At 41.9% G+C, this 24,035-nt stretch overlaps 2 protein-coding genes across 2 annotated transcripts in view; one reads left to right on the plus strand and one right to left on the minus strand.

Moving 5' to 3' along the window:
- The window catches only part of ap1m3 (adaptor related protein complex 1 subunit mu 3), a 29,153-nt gene extending 24,257 nt beyond the window's left edge, over positions 1-4,896 (plus strand). The window contains exons 11-12 of the mRNA XM_069704830.1: positions 818-893; positions 3,290-4,896. Coding sequence (XP_069560931.1) covers positions 818-893; positions 3,290-3,312 — 99 coding nt within the window. The 3' untranslated portion in view covers positions 3,313-4,896. The remainder of the gene's footprint in view (positions 1-817; positions 894-3,289) is intronic.
- A 4,011-nt stretch (positions 4,897-8,907) lies between these two features.
- Positions 8,908-22,726, minus strand: LOC138624535 (transmembrane protein 125). The gene is made up of 3 exons (XM_069704839.1): positions 22,495-22,726; positions 15,496-16,981; positions 8,908-11,270 (listed from the first exon to the last, which is right to left on the minus strand). Exon 3 carries the CDS (start codon positions 10,838-10,840, stop codon positions 10,142-10,144), a length of 699 nt encoding a protein of 232 aa, XP_069560940.1. The 5' UTR covers positions 10,841-11,270; positions 15,496-16,981; positions 22,495-22,726; the 3' UTR covers positions 8,908-10,141.
- Positions 22,727-24,035: the final 1,309 nt, after the last annotated feature.

Consider the following 24,035-nt stretch of genomic DNA (forward strand, 5'->3'; position numbering starts at 1 on the left):
CTGATACAAATATAATGACAAAAATAAATATATTTGACATACACACTGACAGGAGAAGCATAAAGTATGTAATAAAATAGCCCAGCAATGAATCCTCTCCTCATAAGGATGATAATGTTCAGTTGTTATTCAATCTGCTTGAAATAGGTGTTGATTTATTTTCCTACATTTTAAATTCATGTCATCCCAATTTATTATAATATGAGGGACAAAATATTCAGAGCACCTCTCAGCATAACCCAGTGCTGCTCAACAGCACAACAAATTACAGTCTCCAAAATGACTATTTAAATAAACCAACACCTCTCGATCAGACTGAATAACAACAGAGAATTATTATCCTTATAAAGGGAGGATTTATTACTGGGTTGGTGTGTTGCATGTTATGCTTCGCCAGTCATTAGCGTTAATGTTAATGGCTGATCGGTGTATATACAACTGATCACAACCTATTTAAGTATGACAGAGTGGATATGCTTCAGTTTTCCATTTGTACTTTGAAAATTGCCCGGTAAAAAAAATGTCAAAATGAGACATTTTACAGGAGCTGTTTAAAAATCCACTTTCGGATCTAATGGGTCATTTAATCCTTCAGTTCATCTGAAAAAATTCAAAATCACCACTTTTTAGACATCCAGGTTTCTTTTACTGGATGGAAACAATTTACGTCTGCTGTAAGCGGGCTGCTGTGAACACACCACAGCAGACCGACAGCGTACTTCAACTGTTGATGTCAAAACCACTGAGATGAATGAGGCTAGTTAAACGGTGTATGAATGAGTGCAGCGACTGTGTTTAACACGTCTATGCTCCCCAGGTGCGCTACCTAAAGATCATAGAAAAGAGCGGCTACCAGGCATTACCGTGGGTGCGCTACATCACGCAGAGTGGAGGTGAGAAAATAACACACTGAAAATGTAACGCGTCACAAGTCACCAGTGAAAACGCACACAAACACGCTGCTGAATGCCCACTTAGTTTTAAATAGGGATGTGCCAGTCCTACTAATACGATACAGCAGCATAGTGTGACAGATTGGCAGGACTTGTTTTCATAACATGGAGGAATAACTTACAAAAGAAGCCTCAGCCAAGGTTTAAGGCAGCGGTCTTCAATTAATATTCCAATCCTATTCATGGAGCTTGTTGACACTGTAACATTGATTCACATAGCTGAGCTCCACCAAACCAGCTTAATAAGCTTCTATTATGTGAACGATAACAAATTGATACCCAACACACGCGTATTTACCAGTAGCTACCCGGTAACTCGCAAGCTACTGGTTGCAGACCCCTGGTTTAAGGTAAGGACAAAAACATTCCTTTTTGTTTGGTTTGTTTATTAAAAGTTCAAAACTCAAAGACTCTGCTCGTCTGCTTCATCAGGACTGTGTGAGTGTGTTTTGGTCAGATTTGATCGACAACATCTTCCCCTGGAGAAGAGCAGATTTAAAAACAATTGTTCAACAGAATGCTTCTGTAACCAGGTTAAAAGTACCATCACATAATAAAAGACATGAATCATGAACATCAACTCAAATAGCAAATATTTAATGTCCACTTTGTGTTGGACTTGTGATCTTAAGTTTAGTGTTCGTCATTGTTTCTGTTGAATTCCAAATGAATGTTTCGTAGAAGCGGGATGAGTAAATCAAAGGCTATCCCGATCCCAATATGATGTTTTCCCTGAGAGATCAGTGTCAGAATCAGTCTTTCTGCATCAATATTCAGTGTCTGCCCCTTGAATGAACTCAGCCGTGTAACATTCATTATATCTATTACCTGGCTCTATCGCCATGAGCCGTGGCATCGGGCTTAGAGAGACACAGTGCCGGTTGACAAGGATGGAAACTTTAAAAACTCCTCCTGGCTCTTTTTTTTTTTTTTTCAGTTTCAGGTAAAACGTTTCTCTGTTGTCCAAGTTCGAACAGAAAGGGCAGTAAAATATGTGAAGAAAAAGCGAGCACCTGAGATCATGAGATTCAGCTGCTGCCCCGGGGATGAACCCACTTCTGTCAAACTCACAGGGGACACCGAGGGCAGCAAGGACCAAGACCAAGTCTGAGAGCTTTGAGCTTGTATCAGCTCCCACATGTTGAAACACAGAGCTACGTCTTTACCTCGAACACATGCTTGACTCTCATACAGATCACACATCAGTGCATATCGCCACATTAAAGCTGCAGAATAGTGATGAGACTGCAGCAACTGACTAGCTCACTAGTTTCAATCGGGGGGCCAATGGAAATGATATGGAGATGGAAGCCTAATACCTCTGCTGGACCAGTGCCAGAAAATCCTGAAGTTTCATACCTGCCATCCGCCCCAGGAATGAACCTGACTCCCATCGCATCAATCATATCCATTACCTGCCTTTGTCAGGTCGGAGTCTGGGGCTGCAGAGGTTGAATGATGCCACCGCGTGCCAGGGAGGCTCCCAGGGTGGCACTCTGCAAAAGGCCCGCGCTGCTGTCTCCTCGCTGTAACGTCGGCGAGGAGGCGATGGGGATAGAGAGGAAAAGGATAAGTTAAAGGAAGGAGAGTGATAACGATTGGGTGACTGGAGAGGGAGGCTATCACCTTCCTCTGAGTGTTGCCATCAGCAACATGGGGAGGGAGACAGTCCTGATCACATTTCACTCAACACTACAGGCAGACACACTCACACTGATTAAATAATAGCCTGATACTGTAGACCGAAGGTACCGACTCATCAATGATTGACGAACAGGCCTTTAGTTGTCGTAGTGTACAGCAGTAAGTGACGACATCACTAATATCTGACTGTCAGGTATGATGAGACGGTGATGCGCATCGCTGACGCTGCTTGTCATGTTGGCTCTTGATGGGGATGCTGTTTTTCCTCATTCCCTTCTATTATAATTCAGAGTTCGGTCTAACAATTGTGATTCGTGGGAGAGTTCAACGCACTTAAATTTAAGAAAACGCAAGCAAATTACGAAAAACAAAATCAATTTGACAACACGCTTTCTGAACGTTCTCTTGGATACACAAATGCGTCATAATAATTCAGTGCGTCTGATTTTGCTGATTGGAGGTACTTTACAAACTTCTGAGTCTGAAACTTCAGTAGGTTGACCCTTCGCTCTGTGAGACAGGACTATATTTAATCTGGGTAATATGATGGAGTGGAATGTCACTACAGCTTGTATTTGTGCAAATCTTGTTTAGGGATTTAATAGCGCCGATAATGGCAGTGATGCGACGTGCAGGAGCGATGAGGGGAAGAAAGCCGCGCGTTAATGCTCTGCTGTTACATTCCTTGGCAGATTACCAGCTCCGGACAAACTAAAGGGCACAGATGCTGCTAGACGAATGGATATTTCCTCTCTCTGTCTGTCTTCTTCTCTCCTCTCTCCATTTCTCCGGCTCCCCCGTCTGCAGCGGACAGCAGAGGACAAGCCCAGGAGGACAGCTGAAATTTAGTTTTTTTTTTTTTTTGCCCACTCTGAATAGGAACAGGACATCACCCCTTCCTCTTAAAACTGACTTAACTCAGACAGGAAATGGTGTTGCACCACTTTTGAGCTGTTTTTTTTTTTTTTTTAAAGATTCCTCAGGCCTCCATTAATGCATTTTAATTTGTGAATAATGAACTGATAACTCCCCCCCACACACTTTTAATGTGATATCCCTCGTTTAAGGCACAATTTTTAAAACAAAAAATTATTTAAAATCTGGTTTTCTTAAAAAAAAAAAAAAAAAAAAAAAGGAAAAGTTTCAAATATTTCAGTGTAGTATTTGAAACATGATTTATTTTGCGTCCCCAGCTTGTCCAGTGTAAGTTGTGATATGTAATCCAACTGATTATCTAGTGCCAGTACACGGTAGCTATAATGGGATGTTGTCAGTTCATATTTCTCAAAGGGCCATAATATTGCAGAGTGGGGATTTTATAAATTGAAAGTACGCCACGTACTCATGTTGTTCCATGCAGCGCCTCAACCACAACACAAAATCGATCACTGTTAAGGGGTTTTTATTCCTCATGTGCTTTCTCCTTAATATCCATTTTATCATCCGTGTACATTTTAATACTGTTGTTGATCTTCGTCCCTCTCAAAGGCATACGTTTTACTAGGACCGCTACCTATATAATACATTCATTGCCTTAAAAAAAAAAAAAAAAACTGCCTGTGTATCATCACCATTAGCACTGTGAACATAATCCCCAGTGCACTGAAACCAACACCAGCACCAGATCAATGATTAATAAGGCACAATATTGTCAGAAGCATTGGCAGTGTAACATAATACCGTCGACACACTCCCACGGGGCCTGTAACCTTGTCCTTGCGCTCGAAATCAGCTTGCAGCTCTGAGGCGGAGACTGAAGGAATGAGCACGGCGCAGACCTTTTTTTTTTTAATATATATATATATTTTGATGTGTCGTCTATACTGTACTAGTTAGTCCCCCTGTGGAAGCTGAGCTTTGAAGGACAACAAAGGGGGCTGAGGTGGGACAAAGGTGAAAGAATCTGAAGAGATTTATTTCCAGGTTCAGACATATTAAAGTAACTGTTTTTTTTATGATTCTTTTTTTTTTTTTTGTTTTTTTTTTTTTTAACTTTAAGTCTGCAGGCCTCTGTACTTCTTCAGCGCAGTTTGCGGTGTAATTCCCTCCCTCGTCCACCGCATCAGTTCAGGTGGACTGCTAACAGTACAGAAGAAAGAAGTCCCGAGTCATTTTATTACCACATGTCTACTGTTAAATTCAAAGCCCTCTATTACAATCACTCCATATACACACCACTGTGGGTTTTTTTTTTTTTAATAAGTGTGTGTTATCATATGTTTTCATTAATTTATCAACTACTGTTTGTCCATAGGAAACAAAGGGATATATTTGGAAATAAACACATTTTTGTATCTTGTTTTGGAATATTACTGTTTTTTGTTTGTTAGAGGAATCTCACTAATTTATAGATAAAGGTGTTTTGACGCATCAGAGTGCTTTGCTTTCAGATGATTAGTTTGACATTTTGGCAAATATGCTAATTTACATTCCTGCTAAATGAGAAGATTGATTCTACTCTCATGCTGTACTCATGCTGTACTCCAAATGTGAAGATGGGACCGTAATCTAGTTACCTCCGTCAAGCCCCGCCCCCCACGGTTATATCTATGGAGGCGGGGCCACCGTGAGCAGAGTTTACGTGCTCTATGTGATTGACGTAATTCTTGACCTATGACGGGCTGCGATGCGCAAGCGACGCGACCTATCACGACGCCGTAAATCACGTGTAACACCCGACGTGCCTTTTGAATTTTGGCGGGAGGTAATTAGAAAACTGTGGAGCCACTTCACATTTAATAACATTTTAAATCCGGGTGACCGCGTGGAGCCTCCGCAGCCACCTGTGTGAAGGCTTTCACAACAAACGACAGAAGAAGCACAGAAGGAAAATGTTTCCCCTGTTTAGCTACGTTTTGAAAAGTCTGACCCATAAATGCATTGAGGGGAGGAAAGAAAACATTCAGGCCTCCCTGAGGATATTAAATCTGCGGGAAAACACCGTCTCCAGCTTCATTAGGCTTGACACTGAGAGAGAGGGTGAGTGGACTGTTTTCTTATGTATCTGTGTTTTCTGCAGGTTTGCGGCTTTTGGTGTTTTTTTTTTTTTTGGGGGGTGGGGGGCATTCATTTCTTCATTCATTAATTTGGGATACCGAGTTTTCCTGTTCAGGGTTGTCGGGGTGGATTATTATTACAGCACACCAGTCCAGATCCCTTTCGAGCACATATGTTGTGGGTAGAAATACACAATTCTTCTTTAAAAATATACAGTATATTGGTAAAACATACATTTAATCTATTTTAAGCACAGCTGATTAAGAAGTACTCAGACCGGTTCACTTTTGCACCTTTTTGAGTTGTAGATTTAATGCGAAATTCCTCGAATAATAATTTTTGCACCCCATCAATTAAAGTCAAAACATATTTTGAAGAATGTCTGCAAAACTATTCAAAATCATTAACTGAAATGTCTCGACTGCAGTATATGGAAGTATTCAGACCCTTAATGTGTTACTTTTTTAGAACCGTCTTTGGCAGGAATCACAGTTTTTAGTCTTCTTGGGTAAATATGTGCCAGCTTTGCACATCTGGATCTGGCAGAACCTCACCAGGCTCGTTCCTTTTCGCTCTGCTACTTAGTCTGGCTGGACTACTAAGACTCCTGGCGCTCTCAGATTGCTTCCATTTCACAATTATTGAGGCCTGTGAGCTCCTCAAAATAATCAAAGCAAACAGTTTTTTGTTTTTTTTCATCACAATTTTATCACTGACGTCTACAGAGACTTTCTTGGAGTCTTTGGCTTGGATGCTGTCCTGACTTGCTGTGTAAATTGCAGGACCCGAAAGACGCAGGTGTCTAAACTCTGTCCAATCAATTTAATTTACCACAGGTGAAGTCTAATCAGGTTCTGGACACATCTCGAGGATAATTAAAACAAACGGGATGCACCTGAGCACGACTTGGAGTTGACATAGCAAAGGGTCATTTATAAAGGGGAGATTTCAGCTTTTGATTTCTAAAAATAGGTTATTCCTCCAGTGCAGACCGATGCACAAAAATGGCAGTTTTATCCATTTAAAAAAAAAGAAGAAATGAATTCACAACCCGGTGAAATGGCCTGAATACATTCCGAGTCCACTGTCCTGCAAAACACATTTTGTCTGGTTTATATGCTCTGATTCCTCCCACACAACCCTCTCATCAGTATCAGGCCTGTACCCCCCCCCTCCCTGTTCACTGCTGTCATGCATGGATACCAGCAGGGGAAGCTAACCAAGTACGAGGACTGTAATTAAGTGCAGTTTCAGGTACTTCTACGTTACTTGAGTATTTCTATTTGATGTTACTCTATACTTCCACTCCAACTAACTACATTTACTATGCTGCTTTTGTTACTTTTAAGATGATTTGACACGATGGATAATACATTTTGAAATCAAATACAACTCGTTTTTTTTTTTTAGATTAAGCCTGTGGTTTCCAACTTGTTTGCCTCCCGACAGTCAACAAAAAGCAGTGCAGTCTGGGTCACATCCCAAATGTCTGAGTTGTTAACAGCTCCACTGAATAACGGCACATTAGTGTAATAATAGTAGGAAAAACCCTGTAAAGTAGTTCAATCCAGCTCCACCTACAGCAGCTACAACAGTAACATGCTGCTTACACACTGTTGCTTCAGCAGTAATAATCTAAAGATGTCATGATAATTTATCAGAAGAGCCCGACATTGTTTTGCTTTTTTGCTTCAATACTTTACATTTTGCTGCATATATGTCTGGACTTTTATTTAATAGGATTTTTCATGCAGGACTTTAACTTGTAATGGAGTATTTGTACATTGCTGTATTGGTACTTTTGCTTAAGTAAAGGACTTGAGTGCTTCTTCCACTGATGGCTACACAGCCCGTCATTGCTACTGTACGCCGTAGGTCCGAAGACAGATTCACGTGAGTCACGATTGAATTTTTCTGCGTCTGTTGTGGAAAAAAAAAAAAAATGCAGCATGAGCCATGTTTTTTTTTCCCCCCCCGTGTGCGTGTTGAGAGGAAGAGAGTGGTGCTGGCCTTCACCAGCCGCTGCTCGCTGCCTTGTGCATTGTGCTTTCGGTTTGCTGTCCGTCATCACACCAACAATGGTCAGCTGTGTGACCCCTTTTGTCTCGAGGCAGTCGCCTGTGCGTATGTGCAGACCGATAAGAGGCGTGACTGACTTGCATTCACACGCAAGTGAAACACAATGCATGGCTTTTTCTGAGGTTGTTGTTTAAGGCGACGTGAGAAATGAGTCTCATTTCACAAACATGAATGACCTTGAATTTAACGCCCTGTTCATTCTTTGTTTCTTAATGGTGTTGGATTTTTTTTTTTTTTTTTTTTTTCCAAAAGTACATATTAGCATTGGAAATGAAAGCTGTAACACTTCAAATCTCACTTGTAAAACAACTGAGATTAGATGGCAATACGGCACTGTCAGCAGAATAATGTAGATTCACCTAGTTCTGTGAAAAATGCTTCAGCGTATTGACAACCCCGTTCAAACTTTTGCAAGTGCATTGAAATTCTATGACCGGCCATGTTGACAGAGTGGATTTAATTTCACAGATTTTTCCATTTTTCTGCTTTGTGAGGAACAGTTACAACCTTTTGTCTGAGCAAGAAATACATGTAATAAATTCAATGTGCTGAGACTACGAACTAGTTTTGTAAAATGAAAGTCATGCTTATGAAAAGTGCAATCACGGCACAATTCTGCTCGCCGAACATAAATCTGAGCCTGTTCTGCGCGGCATCAAACTGTGATCTCTACGGATCTCTGCCATCGCATTTTATGGATTGGTGTTTCCTATAGAATGTCAGTAAAGCATTTTCCCTGATTTGGTACCCATCAACTCTTGAAGATATTATTTGGATCTTCAGATGACATGATGGTAGCTAGTTTTTCATTGTAGCTCTGCTCGCCTGTCGGTGGTTTACAATGGCCTGGTGTTCCCGGACCCAAATTCACTGCGTGAATGTATGGGTTTTGGTACGCTCCTTCTGGAATTGCTTCAAGTTGTTGGATCACCGGTCAGTGTTCGGTAATGCCGGCAGGGTTTACAATCACAGTAAACACGGACGCTGTGAGTAATAGTCTGGTGGAGCTAGGCTAGGTGTGTGGTGGGTTTATTAAAACTTTACAGCTCAAACTGTCTGCCGGCAGGGAATGATGAGAACACTGAGACTAATCCATCCAGGAAAGACAAAGAGCTAAAAATGCTAAACGGCTCTGCCAGAGTAGGTGGTAATTCTTCATGACCTCCACACGGCTGCGAGTAACCATTTAGCGTGACATGAAATGATTGGTTTCAGAGACTATCAGTCACACATATTGATTAGCACTGGTTTAAGGGAAACAAAACACTGCACGATTCACAGTTAGGACAAGACTGTGTTGATGGACACAAAAAAAAAACCACAAATAATCCATACATTCTGAAGTGCTGTGATATAATTCTCCAACAATCATGTTGTCTTGTATCATGTGTACAGGCAGCTTAATATTACAGTGAAGTTTTGACAGTCCGTCACAAACACTATTGTTCTACTGCAGGAGTTATGTTAAATTATTATGAAACTGAGAAATCCGTTTAGCCTCATTGAACCTTTTCACCAATGGATCCCTCATCAGCAGAATTTGTTTATCTCTTCATGTAAACATGGACAGGGTTAGGGCGGGACATGAATCACAAAGATCATTTCGAAATTATGACTTTTTCTTTTTTATATTGTCCCATTTATCACTCATTCTGCATTTTGCCAGTTTCATTTCAGCCATTCAGCCGACGCTCTTATCCACGACAACTTACAATCATTGAGCAGTATGTGGTCCAAGGTCACTTTGACATGATAGGTCATTGATGTAAATAACCGATACATTATTTTTGACTGCGGCCCTCCAAATGAGATGAACCGTCAAACAACCTCACGTCACTTTTAGAAGACGACATAGCTTTCGGTCTGTTGTAGGCTCACAGTTATGATCACTTTTATTTGAAAGACAGACAGCAGAGAAAAGGTCAAAGTTCACTCATCGGCTTTGCTCCCACCACAGCTTAATTGTATTTAATTGCAGATCACTGAACCAATAATAAAATATGTGCATCATTTGTCTGAATAGCTTTAAAGACCAGTTTTCTTCTTCTTCTTCTTTTCCCCCCCTATTACTTACCCATGCTTTTATGCGTACCAACACTACTTCAGGCAAACTTGAGACCAACATTTTGTCATTTGTTCACTGAATAGAGTACGGTTCACTGATCATACGGAGAATAAATCTGAATTTGAATACTTTAAGCTGCATTGTGAGCATTGCTGTGTCGTAATCAATTCTTCAGTGTGTTACTCTTCAGTTTTTGCATCATTACTTTGTGACTGAGGTTTTACCGATAACATCTTCACCAAGCAGATATTACACATTCGACTTATTTTGTCTCATACACCAGTCTAACCAGCTGGTGACAAAGCTGGAGCAGTTAAGGTGTGAATCTGGTTTTAATCAGATTTCTTGTAGCGTCTGTCTAATTTAGTTGAGCCGAGGGCCACAGCTGCAGTGTGGTTGCATCTCATATGAGGTTAGCCAAACTGGAGGTAGTCTCTCTGCGACCCTGGCGGTCCATGTGTCCTGAAACGGTGAAGATATTGAAAACCCGGTCCACCAACCTCCGTCCATGCCTGGTCCTCTCAAGCAGGACCACCACAGCAGTGTATATCCCAACACCCACAACTGCAGCTCCCCCTCCAGCCAGCAAAACCAATCCAGAGATGTACATGTCATTAAGGGCTTGGCCGGGCTTTGGCATATGGTTAGCCAGGGCCAGATGCAGCAGAACTCCTCCGCAGATCAATAGTGACAGACCGGTAATCAAAACCACCAGAAGGTCGGATAAACCGCCGCTCTTTAGCATGTCAATCCGCCGTCGGCTTCGAACACAATTCATGTCCTGCACAGCCGAGCTGAGCAGCTGTTTGAGCAGGACTCCCAGAGCTAGCAGGCACAGGGCTGTTCCCGCGCCCAGCCGCCATTCGCTTGAGACACTGGTGGTGGTGGAAAGAAGGCCGACGCCGCCGAGTCCGCAGCCCAGGATTAGAAGCACGGCAACGCAGTAGCAGAGTAGAGACTTCCCAGGATCTCTGAACCACCACAGCTCCACCTGCTCCTCCAGGATGCTGTGCTGAATCTGGGCTGGGTCTGCTGGACCATTTAGGCCCAGTTCCTGACCTCCAGTTCCCCTCAGGGGGGGAAAGTTGTCCAGTTCTGGCATCCTGCTGCCACTCCCAGCCTGCTGAATAAGGACGCCACCACCACAGACAGACTATACCTGATTAATTCACCACTCGTTAGTCTGACCAGCAGAAGATTCCAGAAGTTTTAGTTCAATATGTTTTCTAGAAAATCTCAAATGTGGCTCGGGTTGGTGGCAAATCTAGACAGGAAATGAATGTAATTCACCAAATCTCCGAGAACACTTGACTGAGCTTCGTGTATTGTAGTTTTATTCCCACTGGTTCGTATAAAAGGTTCCACAAAGTCACTTCAGGTCTCTTGCTCCTGTGCAAATGAATATTCTTAAAGCTCAAAGTGACTGGATACAGTGATGGATCCAAATTGTCCGTACAGCATCGATGTTCAAAGCAAAGATTCCAAAGAGCCACAGAAAATCCAGTTAGGTTTTGCAGTTTGGTGGCAGTCACCTGAAAGATAAAACAGACATATCATTCAGTAGTGTAGGTTTATTTTCTCGTGGGTGCCCTCTCTCTCTACGCGGGGTTAGCTGACTGTATGACTATTCAATTCCTAATCAGACAAGAACACAGAGTCGAGGGATAGCCAAACTAGTTTCCCTTGTTTCTGGCTCAGCTCAGTTACATCAAGTTACATCAAGTTACACAGAGACTGGAGCACTAAAGTTTGGACCTGCTTTGTTCTGAACGTGTGAACACATGAAAGGATCTGATCTGTGCAAGCCGAGTTAAAAAGTAACTTCACACCGTCTGAAAGTCCTGTTTGTGTTAGCAGTGATTGAAGTCCATCGCTTGCTATGCACCAACAAAGTTATTCATTCTGATCTCATATCTTTTTTTTTTTTTTAGATGCTGGGTGTGACCTGTGACGCAACCGACTGTAAACCAGGAGAGGTCAGTGAAAGTGCTATTCATCTTGGTGTTCAGTAAATCCTTTAAAACCAGAGGTTATGGTGCCCTTGTAATATGTGCCTGATTAAATATTACCAAATTAAAGATACACACATACACGCACTTGGGATAGGTAATGATTTAAAAAAAAAAAAAAAAAAAACCTTAATAATCACTACATCAAAAAAACTGAAATATTTGTGACATCATCTTAAAAAAAATATATTATCCCATGTTTTTAATGGTGCTAGGTTGTTAAAAGTTATTACGTTAAACAAGAAAAGAACATGTTACAACGAGGTGGTGGTAAATTGTGTTTAGCGGTGAGATTAGATGCTACGTTACAAACTGCAAAAATGTGCAAACCTTTCAAAAGGTTTGGTGTGTAAGTCCTTAAATAAAAAAAATGAGGTGCAGGGAAAACTTTGTCAGGTAAAGTTAGCATATCATAAGTCTTTCACATCAATGTACAGCGATTTGAGGGCAAAGCATCGAGTAGAAGGTCATTCTACTGATCAAAAATCAATGGCCAGACAAAGTAAGTTCGATGTCGGACGTGCAGAAAAAACAAAAGCCCTTATTTCAAAGATGAAGCTAAAGACGTGTTTCTCATCATTTTGGTCAAAGGTGAAGGTTTTCAAAGTGTAATGGTATTTATTGAGGCCCGGTTTCAGTGTGACTCTCTCTCTTTGTGTGTGCGCGGCGACCGGTGTACAAACAATAGTCAAGTAGTTGTCAGCGAATATCGAATGGAATTTTGGCTTAAAATGCCCATCCCCAAAACACACACACACACACACACACACACACACACACACACACACACACACACACACACACACACACACACACACACACACACACACACACACACAGTTTCTCTGAACATCCAAACTTGGTGTTTTGACTATGTTAAAAAATAAAAACTTGGTGTGCTGACACTGGCAACCTCCTCTATCTCTCGTTATCACTATGGTAATGAGTTGCCACTACAGAGGCGGCAGGATAAAAGAAGCTGTCGATAGAATAAACATTTCACACACACAAACACACACACACACACACACACACACACACACACACACACACACACACACACACACACACACACACACACACACACACACACACACACACACACACACTCACAAACTCAAACAGCTAATGCACAAATGTAAATTTTCTGTCTTTTATCCTTCCAACACACCCACACGAGCCCTCTCGATGAATCCTCCCAGTACCTCAAGTCCAGTTAATCTTCGGTTCTCCCTCTTGTGTGTCAATGATATACAATACTGTACTGTTACGTTTTTACTACATATCGGGCGGAAGCTCATTATATGTGACATATTGTGTTCAATTATCTCTTCCTTTTGTCTTTTCCTTACCTCAGCATATTTAATGTCTATGTAGTTTGTAACCTCATCACACCCCCATAACACAAGCATGTAAACATATACAAACACGCACGCACGCACGCACAAACAAACAAACATCCTCAAGGTTATGGCTGTCGACAGCTTGTCTTTAAGAACCTGTCAGCGGCTTTATTTCTATCAAAGTCAGCAGTGCGCAGCACAAGCCCACGCGCAACACAGGCTGACAGCAGTTTCAGCTCGCACTCACTGGCCGTGGATTTTGCTAACACAAACACTGCTCTGAAAAATAAAATAATATGTCAATCCGAGCCAGCATAACATGATCTCGCATTCAGTCTTAAGATCTTGGTTGTTGTTTTTTTTTTTTTTTTTTTTTTTTTTTTACTCTTTGCACCTTTTGGAGACTCTTTAAAAATACATAAATACATTTCTATTCAAGTATTTTTTTTTTTTTTTCCCAGACTGTTTAGAAAAGACAATAAACGAAGTGCCAGACCACATTTCTTGTTAGTTTGGGCAGGTATTGCTTCGTACTACGAGGCAGAGCAGTAACGCTGTGACACGGGGAGATGTGAGGCGCATGCACAGGGTGTGAAATGAAGAGTGAGGTAATTACAGCAGAGGAGGGGGGTGTTTATTGGCAACATGCTGTTCTGGAAGCTTTTCACATCCGGTATCTGATGAAGGGTTGTGACAGAGTGTGTGCGCGTGTGCTTTGCATCACCGATCAGTTGTAAATGAGCTGGAAAAAGTTGAAGATATGAAAAGAACATACGTGTTGGCATGCGTGTTTTTGACACGGAAAGAAAAAGAGGAAGGTGCTTTTGGTATGTGTGTGTGTGTGTGTACGCGCGCACATGTTTGTTGAGTCACTAATTAATCCCAGCTGATTTGAGCTCGGTGTGTCTGACAGGTAGGGCCACAGAAATAGCACAGTAATTGAGTGTGTGTATGGTTTTTTTTTTTCCAGTGTCTGAGGTTGTGGCACCAAAGGTGTTGAGGTGACAAAAACAATATATGTGCTACTGCAGCAGCCTCTGAAGCTCTGTCTTATTGAGGTTTGGAAACGATCTCTTTTGATGCAGTACCCGTTTATGAAACTTTGTTTTCTGTTTCGTTTAATGGCTCCCAGTAACGTGAAGCAGGGAAACAACCTGGTGATGGAGCGAGAGGCAGCGGCACGCAACAAAGATCATAAGATGAAATCGAACCCTTAATGACACGAGTATATCTTGTTTTGCGTTGTGCTTCTCGCACACAGATCCCCATAGAACGTGTTCACAGACAGACTGCTGAACTGTGTCTGCCTTTCCTCTTTTATCACTTGTGTGACCTCTAAACTCCGTCATATCAGCCGTGTCATATTGGCCTCATAAACAGCTGCGCAAAAACACCGGCTCGCTTCTTCACTCTCCACTGGCTTTCTTTTTAAGCAACACAAAACGGGCGGAGGCACAAACAATTTACACAACACGTGAATCTGTTTGCCCCTGGACCGCCGTGCTCGACTCATCTGGAATTTAAGTCGCTAAAAGCCCTTTTTACAGGGTGTAATATTTTAGTCAAAAGTTGACAATCATGAAAGAAACCATGGAAAAGTCTTTGGTTCTCAAATGAAAACATTGGTCCCATGCCTCGAATCCGAGATAGGTTGTGACCAAGATGTTGTTAGAGCCATCTCGCACAGTCTGAAACGCAATGAACTAACATGATTGCTGTTGTCTAAAAGCGACTTTAGTTGCACACCTGCGCATTAAAACCTTCAATAAATTGTATCTAACAATCAATCTTCACACCTTAGCTGTGATTTTTAACACCTCCACAATACTCGGCATATTCATAACATACAAATCTGCAGCTGTACTATTGCATCTGGCTGTAAAAACAAATGAATCAACAAACGGCATCATTGATAATCTGCTCTATCCATTCCTTTTGATATATAGTCCAAACATCTGCTATATGAACAATGAACCTGGCAGTTACTTTCTCATCAAAAACTGATGATTAAATCAGCATATTTCACTGTCCAAAGTGCTTCACAGAAGCTATAGAAATCCGCACTAGTGATCATAATCACAATTTATTTGAAGACGCTATATCTGAAGAAAATCCTAAATGGCTTTCTTTTAAGTGACAGGAATAATAAGTGTGCCGCGGACGCTCAGCCCTGCAGTAAAAACCGAAATGACTAAAGACAGGCTGACGCGAACAGTCTACAACATTCTGTTATGCTAATGTGCGAGAGAGTAATGTTGAAAAAAATCCCACAGATACTGTAATTTCAAACCTTGGACAGCGAGTATCATTGTCTCCCTCTTTCGCTGTGTCTGCCTGCTCTAAGTTTTCAGCCTGCAAGGTCACCGTGCTTTAGAGTAAAAAACAGTATTCTGCACTCCAATTACCTGCGAAGCTTTGGGACTCCGGTATTCCCCCCTCTGTTAGGTTGGCCAGCTGAATTCATTTCACTGCCCATTAGTGCCTCATTTTATTGTTGATGCGTGGTTCTTTTTAAAATTGGTTGTCTGGCATTATATGCTAATTAGAATGCAGATCAGCAGAATAGGCTGGAAGAGAGCACCCGAGGAAAGGGGAGTAGGCAAAATCTTCCTTACTGTAAAAAAAAAAAAAAAAAAAAAAAAAAATGCAGGGTCTCAGGTGTTAAGTCATGACAATGGAGCTGCTGATGCTCCAACGCTCGGTGGATGTTTGATCGGTTGGCAAAGGTGTGATGCAGGGCGTTGCAACTTACAGCAGCTCTGACTGGAGTCCAACGTGTATTTCCTTTTTCCTGTCAGGGAAACCCTTCTTCTGCTTTGTAAAACCTTCCCACGTGTTGAATCGAGAGTAAAAATGGCAATATTTTAGCCAGGCAATCGCAGCTTTCGTTAATTCACTTGGATCTTGGAGACTTCACGGAAAAAGGAAGCGTGAGACTCGGAGTGAAACTTCTGCGGTGTTCAGAAAAACTTCAGCACTACTTTAGACTGAGGAAAGGGCTTTTCTTCAGTGAATCCTTCCCTGTTTCCTTCAAATGACGTTTCCTATATTTAGAATTTTGTCGAAAGTTCACATCTTCTCTCCACACAAACATGGAACCAGAAATCTTTGCCAAATAATCAAAGCAAAAACATGTCAGGCACCACTTCGGGGAGAAAAATGAGGTCCTTCTGTTCTCGCTGTTAAATTTCCTGCTGTGTGTGTGTTTTTTTTTTTTTTTTTTTTTTTTTTATCCGAGCGCTTCGGGTCGGGCTGAAGGGGAGTCCATGGGAGACTGGGCGATGTGTTGCCGTGGTGACAAAGCAATACTCTTCTTCTCCCCTTTCCTGTCTCCCCTCTTTAACACTCACACCCGCCCACCCCCTCTCCTCTAGTCAGGCGTCGATTCTCTTGGCGTCCCCACGGGCGAGGAGAGGGGTCAGGGTTGGCTCCATCTGTCTGTGTGATGGGCATTGGTGCCAAGCGCCACGGGGGCTGGAGGGAGAGGAAAGCAAGCTCGTGTTGAGTGGGAGGGTAACGGATGTTTCTGAGCTGTCATCCGGGACTCCAAATGGGGCAGACGCTGAAGCTGGGGCTGGGAAGAGGGGAAGGACTGAGGGAGTGGGATAGTGATAAGGGGGTTAGAGAAAGGGCTAAGGATGGAGGGGAAGGCTAGGGGCTACGTGTAGGGCTGAGATTTCACCGCTGTTGTTGGTCTAAAAAAAATGTAGCTGGCAAAGAGAAAGGATGCTGAATAGGTCTTTATGCAGACGAGCTGGATCTTCCTTTCTTCTTCAGTCACAATGGACAGCCGAGGCACTCGGGGAGCTGCATTCTGTCCGGAAACAGCGAGGAGACAATGGCCGAGTCAGTGTCACTGTTCTCGCTCTGTCAGGGATCACAAGGGAAAACCTAAGACAGAAACAGAGAAAGAAAGACTTTTATGTCAGCTGAACATACTGTAGCTTCGTCCCTATGGCTCACCTTAGAAGGGCTTACACATTTATTCCTCCCTTGTTCTTGGCAGTGAATTTCAGTTTATATGCCACCAACAGCAAGTGCATCACTTTGTTCAAATCTCAAAGATGCTTCAAGCCTATAAACCAATGTTTGATTATCATCCCGGTTTACAAGCTTAATCAAAATGAGTCACTTACACATTATAAAGGGAGAGGAGGCACCGGCGAGCCCCTCAAACTAAAATCATTTAGATGTAACAGTCAAAGCTAATTTTATTTTTTATTTTTTTTACAAACTAGTGTTTTCCTGGCTACACAGGTGGTGCAGGTTTGTGTAGCTTGGTCGGTTTACTGCTTTGGCCCAGACTGAAGTAATTGTACAGTTACTGGATGGACTGACAGGGAATTTGGCGCAGACACTCGTGACTACGGTGATGTCCTGAGGACACAGTCACGTAGGCAGTTTTGATTTTGGGTGAAGTTTCTCAACAACTATTGGATGTAATGCTGTGAAATCAAGTGGCAATTCACCGTGACATCACCCAATGTTAGTAAACTGCTGTTTTAAAGCCTGAGTTGGGCATTTTGGTCATCGCCATCTTATTTTTTGGGGGCCAAAGGTGACCATATTTGGGCGAGCTGGGGAGAACTCGCCTATGCCCACCTAACTATAACGGCAGCCTGACTGCACCTCAGGCATGCCAATCAAACTAGACACACCCCCAAATGCATTTCTCATTGAGACCTAATGTCTCAATGTAATTAATTATTGATTGCCAGAATACTGATCAGAGGTAGTTAATTTAGCTAATGGCACCAAAATGAATTGTGGAAAAAAAATTATTGACTATGTACTTCAGGAGAGAAGTTGACACTCTTTGATTGGAGGTTTTTTTGGGAGATTTGGTATTACACTTGAATGCATTTCTGCACTGGCTTCACTTTTCAGACCTGGAGACTACCTCCATTCTTATACACAGTCTATGTGTGACATTTGTCATATACCCCCCCCCCCCTCAGGATGATTTGTAATAAATTTAGTGATCTCTTAAATTTTCATCTGGCACCATCATGAGGTTAAACTCATACTCACTTTGGTTTGCTGCCAAATACCTGTAAATGAATGACATTACCATCAACCCCAGGTAACAAAAACCTTCGGTTGATAAGCTAAACATCCTACCTTATCAACTTCGGTATGTTATCAAGCTGACGTTGCATTTAGGAGCCTCACAGAGCTGCTAGTGTGGCAATGGACTGTTTTGGTTTTAAGGGTTGTTGATGTTACTGGAGACGTTGAACACATCCTTCCCATTTCAATTCACCCTCTCAGGTGATTATGTTCCTCCCTTCTCGATTGAGCTAATTTCTCAGCTTATGGCACAATATCACCCCGACCGGCACAACCAGCCAACACCTTCCCCCTGACACCTTATCCACACACGCACTCATCTCCATCTGTTTTTCCCTCCTCCCCCTCCTCATCGCCCCAGCTTTACACACCTTTTTTCCATCTTCCTTATCTCCTTTTCTGTCTCACCACCAGCGATCGTTTATGTGGCGACTACTTATCTCTCCGGTGTGCTGTCTGCTCTGGTGTTTTGGTGTTGTGGAAAGAGAGGTGGGTGGGTGGGTGGGTGGGTGGGTGGAGGGATTAGGCGACCCGTCTTTGCCACAGATCCCCCTCTCGATCCAGGTAAAAGGCTGCCAGACTCAAAGCCCCTGTGGCATAAAGCTCGCAATCACATGCATATAGACTATCACCCTGCACCTGTTTTCATGCTGTGGTGTTGACATTGTTTTCTCTGCTAAATTCTGGTGTCATTACCGCCTCATTCATTCTATATTATTCACTCCCCATCATTCTCAAGATAAATATGCACCTACACATCAGCCTCGATATTTTTAATCCCAGACACAAACACATTAACAGTGAAGGCCCAGATATGTGAAAATGCACAAATTTGTTATCTAATATGGCATTTCCTCCTTTTTGCATAAAGCTTCCTCCTCTCATTGCTGGTACACACTGCTGTTGACAAAAATGCAACCCAGCCCAGTCTAGTTCAGTTCAGCACAGGCTGTTTACCCCATCCAGCCACTTGTGTTCGACAGGAGCCAAATGTGGCTCTTAAATGCTCAGCGCGATTCAAAATGGCTTGAATATTTCTGGTTCTGTCAAACTGCCTCCATTTTCTTTTCTTTTTGTAAAGTCGGAGGAAGTTAACTGAAAGATGTCTGCAATGACTAAACTGTGTAATAACCCCCTCAGTCCCTGAAGTGGAGGCGCAAGTGTTGATTTTAATGAAGTAAAAAAAAAAAAAACTGACCAGCCTGGTTGCTTTCCCTTGTCATGCGCAGCTGCAATATTAAAACGCTAATCAAATCACCAATTAACATGCTGGTCCCCTTCTGCTTCACTCCTGCTGACGACAGGAAAGAGGCTACCTTTTCTGTTCTTTTTTCCCCCCCCCTCTTCGTTCTTTGTTTTCATAACCCTGCTTCCCTCCTCTTCTGGGTTTAGAGGTGATATTCAGCATATTCTAATTTGATATTGGCTGTCTAGTGATAATGATTGTAATGAATGGGATGGCTGGCTCACTGTCTGGCTGTCTGTCTTGTTGTTGACTACCTGAACTGAGTCTTTATACTGAAAAGATTTAGGCTGTGAAACTTTTAAGCCAAGGATAGGTTGCCAGGACTTTTTTTTTTTTTTTTTAAGAGATTTTAGTTTCTCCAGAGGATAGAACTCCTCTAGTGCCACCAAGTCAATTATCAGGTTGTTAGGATATTTCAGATCCTGACCACTATTGAATTGATTGGTAGGATGCAGACATTTATGTCCCCCTCAGGGTGGTTTTGGTGATCCCTTTAAAGAAGTAGTTTGACATTTATTTGCTTTCTTGCCAGGAGTGAGATGAAAAAATGTATACCCTTATACCTCCTTTTTATACCCTAAATATGAAGCTAGAGACAGCAGCTGGCTAATTTAGCGCAAAGACTGAAAACGGGGAACCTGCTTGGCAAGCACTGTTATAAGGCACCAAAATATGCATACCAACACATTAGTAAAGAACAGTTAGTAGTACATTATTTATTGTTTATTTGCCTTTTCCGCTGTGTTATGTATCGAATTATTAGCCGACTTTGTTTGGAACTGTATCTTGCTGGCGTCTCTGTCATTTAGCAGCACGATTTAACCTCACTGTAGCTCCAGATTGGGACTCTTGTAATGAAAGATCTTGTGTAAACTGGGCTGTCATAATCAAGGCATTTTAGTTGACAGTTCATTGTCATACAAATAATTGCAATTTAATTGTCCTTGACTGTCCCCTTTTTGCTGCAAGTTGAACAAACTGCCTCCTCCAAGTTACTGGGCTTTCCTTTTTCATTTGGCTACAAACCACAACGTGCCCAGAGAAGCACTGTGGCGTTAAATCCATGATGGTAACATCAATAGATGCTCATCGAAATGCTGTCGTTCGAACATTAGAAGTTAGTGCCTCGAGATAAACAGTTGGTGGCGCTAAATTCTCTATTCGTGCCGCTAAATTAACGCAGAAGAAGCGTACACGGCTCGACGACAACATTAAAAGAGCGCCAGTCAAACCTCAAATGGTAGAAATGTTGAACTAGTGGTAGAAATATGACATTTTCTGTTGGTTTCATCCAGCTGTTTTTATACAGATGAAAGGAAATGTCTCCATTGATTATGAAAAATGATTGTGATCAGCTCAAATAATTGAAATAATTCTGACAGGTCTAATGCAAAGGTGCTTAAAGTTACAATTAGCAATTTGAGATGTGTACAAAAGGGGGAATCGGTTTTCTTCACACAAACAAGCAATGCAATTTTTTCCCAACTTCCTCTAAATCGAACTGAATTGATTATGCTTATAGGTGGATGTGTATTATTCCCAGGGACAGAACAGGACGTACTCGTTACAGCTGCTATTGACGACGCACAACAAGCCTGACTGTGTGCATCTGCTGACTGTGAAAAAAAAAAACTGCCTCGAGGATATTCTGTCTGACTCTCCACTCCACCCTGTGTCTGGCGTCCGTGTCACTAACACATTACGACCTATACAGCCTTCATAACTCCTCCACTTTGCACGGTTTATCCACAGACTCAGTCGCGGGCTCGCTTTGTTCTTCCTCTCATGTTCTTTCATCGAGCGTGAGCTCGGTGTTGACTTCAGGCTCTTTCCTAACGAGGTCTATCACATGTTGTTTTCAGCCTGACTTGTTTTCAAGCGTTCGACTTCATCTTGAAGGATCCTTAAATTGTTTTTGTTATAGTGAGAGAGGTGGCTTGTAACCCACTTCAGATGCCCTGTCATGATTCATTTTTGGTCTTCAGATTACAGCAGATCTATAGGAGCACAGCAGCACAGGGGGTCATGCCCGGAAGGCGCATTGATCCCTTCCAATCGCAATAACTTGAATACAGCTTATCGTCATCATATTAATTGATGATCTACAGTGTATTTGAGGCCTTTACTGTTAAAGCTTGTTTGTTTTTACTTGGTAACAGCGTGTCATCCGACTGGTGCAAAGGTTAGGGTGTGATACAATGTCAACATGTTTCACTGCCTCGTTTTTAATGGGAGCAAAATAGATGATTCACGCTGACATGAATGTCCAGGACAAACATTACAGAGCTGCTACTGTGGAAAAAGTTGTACCAAAACTCAGTTTCCTATCATTTATGGACACAGTATCTTTGTCTTAAAGTCACAGTTTAATTCCCCATGAATAAATGTGTTAATATGAGGTTAATGCATCTCAATCTACAGCCTGTTCAGCTGGTATTAATGATTTAATATTCTGTCCCAGGCGAGAACGCTGCACAGAATGTGCTTTGTGAAGAAAAGATTACTTTTGCGTTTGAAAAGTCTATTTATATTTATTGTAGCTGAGCCTCCTAGCAAGTCCTTACAAACAGAGGGTGCTTTTCATTTCAGCACTTTGTCATACTCTTCAAAGTCATCCAAGGTCCCATTAGAAATATGTAGTCTATATATGTCGTTACAATTTAAACATAAACGAAACAAATCGATGTAAGATTTAAGGAGCAAAAAACAAACTGACCTAACATCAACCAAAATTAAAAAAAACAAAAACATTTAAAATATAGATTTTAAGAATTGTAGTGTGTCAGGTTCAGTATCCAGTTACCTATGAATTCACTAAGTCATTGATTACCAGATATAGTCTACACAAATTCTCGGAATGCCAATAACATCATAAATTAGTGGCTATAATCATTTTAATCATTGCTGTTTAGTATGTTAATGTTGTTTTTATTTGGAAATAAGCAATTTAAACATGACTCAAATTACTCGCAAATAAGTTCAAATGAAATAAATAAAAAGGAAGGGCTGTTTGATTTTTTTTTTTTTTAAAGTTGTAATGGACCAACTCCTTTCTCTGTGGATCTTGTTTATGAGAAGCCCGTCTTACCTGTGCGCTCAGCTGATCCGCCTGCATGTCTTCTGTTCCGCACCGCGCTCGTCCGTTTGGTTTTCGGTCTTAATTCCCAGCCTGTCCACCACGCTCACAGAGTCGTCCAGCCGACCGCCGGCGCAAGCCTTCACCTTTTGGAACAGAGGGTCCGGACGATTGCGACCAGAGCTGCTGTAGGTTGCGCCGCTTCCAGCCTCTGCTCTGTCTGCGACGGTCTCTCTGCCTATCCGCCGGACGGACTTCCCCCGTTTAATGCAGGTGTGGCCGCGCGCGGCAGCAGGGGACGCCGATGGGAGGGGACAGAGATTCGGCGACTCGACCTCCACACCGCCCCGGGTCCCCGCCGGGAACCTGGTACATGACGGAGCCCTGATAAATAAATTTGATGATTTTTGTTGTTGTTGTTGTTGTTTGTCAGTTGTACAGAGCAGAAGTGGTTTGACACATCCAGTCAGTAAGGAGGAAAAAAAAAAAAAAAAAAAAAGTCTCAGCCAGGCTAATCAATAGCCCAATCAATAACAAGTGTATTCATTATTCACAGATTGATGTAATATGAATCACAGTCAATTCGACTTATTGTTTTTCTGACGTTTAAAACTTAGTGGGGAGAAAACGTTATTTTGAGAATGAAAGTTTATTCCTGACATAAAACTCGATGTCTATTTACATCAACAGACGTTTGCCCTGTTGTCATGGACATGAGTGCTTAGAGATTTTTTTTTTTTTCCCAACTTGATTTCTGTTATTCATGCCTTCCTATCAAAGAATAAGTGGTTTCTATGTTTATCTTTTACTTGTGTTTTACAATCCAATCTGGTTTCTAGTTTTTAAGAGATAAAACACCCTGGGATAATTGAATTTCACAAGGCTAAAGATACATTTTAATTCATCAGACCATCAGAAACCAGAGGAGACGAGATAAAATTCATTTGTACATGTTCACTATCGCGAACAGCGTTATTTAGACGTGTGCCTCTTCATCTGTTGATTATTCAGAGCCTGGATCATATTCAGCTTTTCAGCAGGTTTCCTGCTTGCAGCGCAAGCTTCCAGCACTCCTTCTGCAGGTTCGATGTTTTTCATCCTTTTCAGGGCCAGCATCCAAAATTAGATCAAGTGCTTCATTCACAGTTTGTCACTTACTTATTGTGGCGCTACCACAGAATGGCATGTGCAGACAAAAGAGGTTTTATTTATAGACCAAAGCTAGGAGCTGATTAGTGTAGTTGTGTTGGAGGGATACAATATTGTGTGTGTGAATGTGGGAGTACAGCTTGATGCTGTTGTCTTCTTTTTTTGTTCATTACACGTGTCTGAACGCCAATTTGTGTCGCCAACACTTGGTACGCAAGCCACTTCAACTTTTCAGACAAAAATGTCTTCAGAGTCAATCTTTCCTTCTCATAAATAGCCTGCCTTTGATATAACACATTGATCATGGCATCTCTGACACAAAGGCTGGTTTGGATTTAATGTTTTGTTGTTGTTTTGGGCTGTGCCAAGAGTAGTTCACATCCATTTACCTCTTCTGTAGACTA

This window comes from Brachyistius frenatus, unplaced genomic scaffold, assembly GCF_029030835.1.
Source record: "Brachyistius frenatus isolate BFR_SWC_R1_liver_20210118 unplaced genomic scaffold, ASM2903083v1 Contig_52, whole genome shotgun sequence".
In the NCBI taxonomy this organism is placed as follows: Eukaryota; Metazoa; Chordata; class Actinopteri; family Embiotocidae; genus Brachyistius; species Brachyistius frenatus.

Excerpts from the sequence above, each read along its gene's own strand:
- LOC138624535 (XM_069704839.1), bottom strand. The coding sequence starts at position 10,840 with ATGCCAGAACTGGACAACTTTCCCCCCCTGAGGGGAACTGGAGGTCAG.